The sequence below is a fragment of the Trichosurus vulpecula genome, chromosome 5 (genome assembly GCF_011100635.1).
Source record: "Trichosurus vulpecula isolate mTriVul1 chromosome 5, mTriVul1.pri, whole genome shotgun sequence".
Lineage (NCBI taxonomy): Eukaryota > Metazoa > Chordata > Mammalia > Diprotodontia > Phalangeridae > Trichosurus > Trichosurus vulpecula.
In genome coordinates this window covers 275875863-275883157 of record NC_050577.1, presented here as the reverse complement: position 1 = coordinate 275883157, position 7295 = coordinate 275875863, and the positions used below count along the sequence as shown (strand labels likewise).

At 45.0% G+C, this 7295-nt stretch overlaps 1 protein-coding gene across 1 annotated transcript in view; it reads right to left on the bottom strand.

The window, feature by feature from the left end:
• Positions 1 to 1856: 1856 nt before the first annotated feature.
• The window catches only part of FAIM2 (Fas apoptotic inhibitory molecule 2), a 66041-nt gene continuing 60602 nt past the window's right edge, over positions 1857 to 7295 (bottom strand). The window contains exon 12 of the mRNA XM_036761550.1: positions 1857 to 6335. Coding sequence (XP_036617445.1) covers positions 6186 to 6335 — 150 coding nt within the window. The 3' untranslated portion in view covers positions 1857 to 6185. The remainder of the gene's footprint in view (positions 6336 to 7295) is intronic.

Sequence of the window (7295 nt, the reverse complement as noted above, 5' to 3'; positions counted from 1 at the left end):
TTCCCAGGTAAACATTCTTGTCTGCTGTTTCTTCTCAGCAGAGTCTCTGTAGGTACTTGCCCTTTAGTCTGGGTGACTAGAGCTGATCTTTTATTTGATTTGAAGAAATTAATTCAGACTGTTCACTGGAAGGTCGAATATCGAAGCCGAAGCTTAAATACTTTGGTCACATAATGAGAAGACATTACTCATTAGAAAAGACCCTGATGTTGGGAAAGATCGAAGGCTAAAGAAAAAAGGGGGTGTCAAAGGATGACATGGACAGATAGTATCGTGGAAACAACGAACATGAACTTGGGCAGACTTTGAGAGATAATGGAAATGTCAACCAAATGGAAGGGCACAGCATTCTGTGGTTTACAGGATCACAAAAAGTTGGACGTGACTGAACAACAACAAAGCCTACACATGGGAAGGTGTCCTGGGGTTAGTCTGATTTGAGTTTTCCCAAGTTCCATAATTCTTTGCAGCTTGGAAATCTCTCATAAATTGGTTTACTGTGTGGATCACACTTTGAGCATTTTTGTTTCTCCTTAAGCATGCCTGCAGTTCTTGGGGGGGATATCTTATACCCTGAAATTCGTGTTCTAGGTTAGCCACATTTGCTTCCTCAAGTTTTATTGTTCTCTCTATCAGTCTCTGCAATTGATTCTCTATCCATGTTGCTGTAATCTCACTGGGGGACCGCCTCTTACATTTGCATCCCCATTGGCTGGAACATAACAGGGCTCAATAAATTCTTGTTGATTAAATTCCCTAATGGATAAATGGTCAAATGAGAGGAACAACATAGCTTTCAAAAGAATTGAAAATTATTAATAACTGTATGAGAGACTGTTTCAAATCACTTAGTACTGAGAGAAATGCAAATTAAAATAACTTTGAGGTTTCATTAAATTGCTCAGTGCTCATGGTTCTAAGGGATTTATGTGGTTTTCAGATTATAGTTGGAAAGATCAAAGTCATATGCCATAACCCAACAGTCTAGCACGTTCTATCTATTTATATCTCTTCCCTTAAAATGAACAAACAACAACCACTGATTAAATGTTTTTTTTTTCACTTTGGGAACTCCATTAATCTATATTTTTTAGGGTACATACTCAGTTCAGGCCATATGAATTTACACTTGTTAATATGTTCCTTTATAAGTGTTTTCATGCTTTATGTATGCATGGATAGTGTTTTCTATTTTCTTTGATTCTCCTCTGTCTTGTACAGTAGGTACTTAATAAATATTGCTGTCTCCCAATCCTATTCCTTTTCACCATACTGCCCAAACCTCCTGCTGATTTCCCTACCTGAAAACTCCCTAAGGGGTAGAGACCATGCTTCCTCTTTGTACACTGCCTTACTAGGCAGGTGTGATGTGGTGGAAAAAACACTGAGTTTGGAGTTATAAACCTGGATTCAAATTCTGCCTCTGGCACCTAGGAGCTGTGTGACTTGGGAAAAGTCATTTAACATCTACAGACTCAATTTTTGCATCTGCAAAGTGAGACGATTGCTATTGGCATTGCCCGACTCTCCAGATTGCTGCATTCAATATATAAAGTATGATTATTACTACAGAACTTTGAACACAAATATTTTCAGAAGTGATGTACACATCACTCTCATGAGGAATGACTGAATTCTAGGATTGGTAGGACCCTGCAGGTGGAGACAGGCCTTTTTCTCTTATAATAATAGCTGAAAATAAAAATAATACACTTGAGAGAGTTCACTATTGTGAAGCTAAATGACTTTAAAGTGAATCGCCCTCTGGTCCCACCCTCCCCCTCCCCCTCCCCGCCACATCCAGTAGCTGAGGTAGGAGATGCTGAGTATCACAAACGAGCCAAGAGAAAAAGGTGTTGGGACCACAATTGCTTTTATTCTTGCCCCAGGGGCATTAACAGCCTATGGGAAGAAATTTAGGCAAACGAAGGGCACAAGTGTCAGCCACTGGGTAGACATCAGAGGAATTCAGGCAACAGAGAAACAAACATATTCAAGCTAGGGGGGTTTGTGGCAGATCAGCCCTGATTCCTTATCCCAGGTCCTTAATTCACTTTCTCAGCTGGGCCAGTGCCTGTCCGTATTACCCTAAGGTGCCACATGGGGGCAGCAAAGGTGCCAAAACCCATCCCTTCTAGTGAGACACCTAAGATGCTGATGACTTTCAGGTGGGTATTGGGGAGGGTGAGGCAGCAACTTTTAGTGTCTCATGGGCAGGAAGAGATGGGGGAGGGGAATGGTGGAAAAACCTAATCAAGGAAACAGCATTCCTAGGGTCTCTCCTGCATGATCCTGCAGAAATCAAGATCTGCTATATTTTTAGCCTTTATTCAGCAGGATTGTACAGTAATTTATGCAGAGCATTTTAATGGCAGTGACACCAGAGACTCCCATGAACTCTGAGCTCCCTTTCCCCCCACCTCCCAGCCTGGCTCTGGAAATACAGTGTCCCCCTCCCCTGGTTGGGCTGGACTCTTGCCCTGGATCAACTTCTCAGATATTCCTTGGTCATTTAATAAAGTGTCCTGTCCTCAGCTCTATTTTTCACCCCCAACAAAAATGTGAGGTACAAAGAGTGTGTGTGTGTGTGTGAGGGGGGCAGGGATGGCCCTCCTCCCTCTCCAGCCTGTGGCACCTGCCCAGTTTTGATTTCTTGTAATCCTGCATTCCTGCTTCCTCTCCCTTTCTCCTTAAAAGGCTCATCCAGGTGTTTCTGGGGCTTGTCTTTCATGACTTATTCTTCTCCAACTCGCTCCTGTGTCTTTCCCGTTGGAGGAAAAGAAACTTGGGAGGTGGGCTATTTGCATCCTTCCCCCCCACCCCCGCCTCAGTTTCTTTTCCTGAAATGCTGAGATTATTCAAAACTTCAGACTCCCTATAGCACACAAAGGAATCAAGCATGTGGCTTTAGCCCAACAAACACAAAGAGAGGAACCGCAGTGATTCCCATGATTTCTACTGGTTTCCATATCGTATCACACTCTGATAGTTTTTTTTTTTTTAAACTGAGGATAGACTGGGATCTCTTCCTACATGTTGAAGAACTCAATTCTGGAAAAATCTTTTGCTCCATTTTTCATAAATTAATGGAGCAAGTTGATTCTGGCAAGCAGGAAAGATTTCAGAAGAAAAGAAAGTTAGAGACTAGAGGGCTCTTTTGGGTGGTGGGGAGTGGGGGTGGGGGGGGGAGGCTCAAAAGATGGTGCTGAGGCTTAATAGGCAGCAGAAAAAGAACCCAAACAAACTTCAGATGGAAGGAGGCGAGTAGCTTGGAGATTGGAAAGGGGTAGAAAATAGCCACCAAAAAGAGACTGTAGGGTCAGGAACAGGAAAGGGAAGACTGAGAAAGCAAGAGATGTCCCTGCTAGCAGCAGCTAAATGACAAATCCTATTTATCAATCATTTAAAGATTCAAAATTTCCTAATACCTATCATTCTGGTCCCCAACACTCAGTAGCACAGAGAGGACTTGTCTAACAACTAGGATCGAATCCAGCCTCGGGCAGATCGGGCTGGCAGATCTCTCCATGAGAAGTAAAAGGGATACTAGAAGATGTGGAGCAGGGCAAAAGACATCAACTTCTGCAATGTTCCTGAGTGGGGAACGTAGGTTCCCCAGGCCACATCTCACCAGCTAGCCCACCTGTTCTGATTCCCCAGGCTGTAAACAGCATTTTTTGTACCTGGACCATACTCTGCAAAATATACTTGGGGCACACTGGATTAAAAGAACCTAGTTCCTTGGAATGAATGAAACTCTAGGGTACAGCAAGGTCTTTCTGCTTTGGGTGGCATAGTTCACCTGGGGTGCCTCTGGAGTAAGTACACCTTTGGGTAGCTTTCTAGTTTAACTGTTCTTGCTACTTGGGCACTAAACTCAGCTGTTTCTACCCTACTGAAGACGTCTAAATGCTGTGAGGGGCCTGCAGATTTGTACCACTCTGAGAATCCCAATCACTCCATTCTAGTTACAGCGCAGCTAACTGCCTCCTGCTCCAATCTCCTGTTGACAGTTTTCTTTGCCCCTTGAGTACTCAAAGTATCATTCAATCCTTTTGGGCCTTGTCAGGTTGGAAGTACCAAGGGGTGGGAGTCAAGGGGTAATATGGGGAACTTAGTACATCCCACTTCCTTCCCTAAATGGAAAACCCTAGCTCAGCTACAAAGCCCAGGAAAGATCTTGCTCATGCAACAGGCATGCTGTGCAGAGTAGGCATGCAAAAAGGAGGCTAGAAGGAAAGGTGGGAAGAAGGAACGCTGATGGCTGGGCCGAGGGGCTCTAACGCTTCACCCAGTAATTTTCCACTGGTACCAGAGCCACCACAGCATGAACGAGCAGCCAGCTCCTTCCCTCTCCACCTCCCACTCCCAAAGGCCTCACTGAGTCCCCTCCCATATGCAGGCTACACTGCCAGAGGCTAGGTGGCTGACGCACATGCACCTGCCCAGGATCCCAGCCGACCACCCAGGCGAAAAGGGGCCCCAGCCTCATCACATGGACCCAGTTCTTATCAGGGGCTTGGTTGAATTAGCCATAGGCTGGCCAGTTTCCAAACTGGGGAGATGGGAAGATAAAGAGGAGAGAGAGGGGGAGCACATTTGACCCCTGAGGGGAGGTTGGGGAAAGCAGCTGGTTGGGGTGACCTGAACCGAAGAGGGGAGAGAATGGAAGCTGGGAAGAGTGAGGAGCGTCTTCTCTTTGGAGTATGTAGACATAGGCTCTGGCTTGGGCATTTAAGACCTGGGTTCACTGTTTGGCAAGGCAACAAGCTAGGGAGGCACTTTGGGGAAATGGAGTACAGGGAGGTGGCCACCCCAGGACGGCGGGGAGGGAGAAGAGGGTCCCCTGCTGGAGATCCCGGCACAGCAAAGAAGCTATTCTAGCCCCTGCCCAAACCAGTATTTTTTTTAAAAGACTCTTCTCTATTACTCACCAGAGGGTAGCATTCCTTCTCTTTCAGGGCCCAGGAACCATTTCTACTTCGCACTATTCACCAATCCCAAATCCTCCCTGGTCCCTAGAATCTTAGGAAGACAACTTGGGGATCTGGAAGGGAAATGAGTCTCGATTCTTTTAGTCAGCGCTATACCACAGTGAGGCAGAGAGTACATCAAGGGCCGTTCTACATCTCTCAAATATCCCCTTTGGGCGTATCTGGCACTGATTCGTTATTTCTTTAGGCTGTGATCTCTCTTCCTGATACGTGACTCAGCTTGGTACCTCTATCCCCTATCTCACTCTCCGAGGCCTCAGAGCAGACCTTTAGACAAGACTCTTAGCAGGGGCTCGCTTCTCCCTGCCCCTGCTACCCCAGGGTGCCCAACTCTACACAGGCATCTTTTTAGCACTGTGTTGGAAATGCAACCACAGATCTAACTGAAGCTCCCACATGAACAGTGAAGGGCCATTTTAAGGATTGCCATTCTTTAAACAGCATCCCTCATTCTCTTCCCCCAAGTATAATAATGTCACAGACAAACTCTTAGCTTTGGAGTTAGAAAGGATAGGTAGGGTACTGAGGCGTAGGGAGGCTAAAAGACTTGTCCAAGGTCATATATGCAGTGCACAGCAGACACAGGACTCAAACCCAGGTCCCGTGAGTCTAAGTACTACTGCATGTTGCTTCTGCGTATCTTCAGGGTGTGAAGCTTGGTAGGCTATTTTGCCCTCATGCTAACTCATCCCATTCATAAAATGCTTCAGTTTTTGACCCAGGGAAAGGTAGGGATGAGGGCCGTAACAAAGAGGGAAAACAGTTTTCTCTCAAATCACACAAATCTTCCGGGGTTCAGGATTCAGCTCACCCTTGGATCCCTCTGTTGACATCTAAGATCCTAAACCATTGTCTGCCATATCCCTTGGACTCATACCCCAAAACTAAGGTGGGAGATAGGGATTACACTGGATTTACAATCTCACATTTGGAAATGGAAATGACAGTCCTGATGGGCAGGGAAGCAGGAAATTTAGTGACTCCAGTCCTTTGGCTTCCAGAATTCCTCACATATATACAACCTACAGAAAATAACTCCAAGGATGCTGTAGAAGGAGCATAGTTGGCAGAGGGGTGATGGCTAAGATGATGTTTAGTGCTATATCTTAGGGGCTGGGAAAGAGCAGGGGATGGATGTTACAGGGGGACAAACAGGTCGCATTTCTTGGAGTCGGAAGAAGGGAAGTCTTTTCAATCCCGGTTGGTGCCAAAAAGCTGCAGAAAGAAGGAGAAGATGTAGACGATGTCCAGGTAAATGTTGAGTGCTCCAAAAATATATTCCTCTGGGCTCAAGGAATAGCGCCGGTTTCCCATCAACAGCTGTGTGTCGAATGCCAAGAACTAGAAGGGCAAAAGAGAGAGAGAGTACTGTCAGAGACTGTTCTGAGAAGGGTTATCACTAGGGTACGTTATGAGGTTGATCTTTCGTTTTGATCTAGGTGTCCTTCATCACAATTCTGTTGGGAATATCCTGCTGATACCTGGCTGCTCTGACCCATAGACTCAACCGTTGGGTCCTTTACTCCTACTCTAAATCATTCCCAACCCTCTTCCTATACACACCAATTCTGAACCGACCCATTTTCCATCCCAAACTTTCAGAGATATCTCAACTACAAGATAAATTAATATAGTTTATGCATGATTCCTCCTGGACCATATTTGCAGGAGGCAATGTGGCATCATGAAAAAAAAAGTGTTAGGCATAGTCTAGTATATATGTTGTGTGTATCTTTATGTATATATTCTCTCCCCCAATAGAAGTAAGTTCCTCGAGGGCAGGGATTGGTTTTGCTTTTTTTTTTTTTTTTTAAATAATCCTCAGTGCTTTGCACTGTATCTTTGACATAGCGGGTTGACTGTATGAATCTGGGGGAGTTATTGAACTTGAGTTTCCTCATTAGTATAGGGAGAGTAACAATCACTTCTCTGGGGGGGGGAAGAATCCTTAGGGGGCAAAGGGCTGTGCTTGGCCTAGTTGGGTGTTTTTTTCCTTTTCAACCGTACACTCAAACTGTACAGCCTGGGATCCCAAGCTGCTGGAGAAGCATATCCTTCTTTATCTCTCAGAGGATCACTGATTGAGGGCTGGGACTTCAGAGGTTATCAGAGGTTATCTGGTCCAACTTGCTGATTTTATAGATGAGAAAAGTGAATTGGGGGAGGGGAGAGTAGAAAGGAGAGAGAACAGATTTTTGTTCATTAAAAAAAGAAAAGAAACTAAAATAAATAAATAAAAGAATTGAAGTCTATAGAAGGGAAGTGACTTAATTAACATAGACTGTCTTAGGCGTGCCCTAA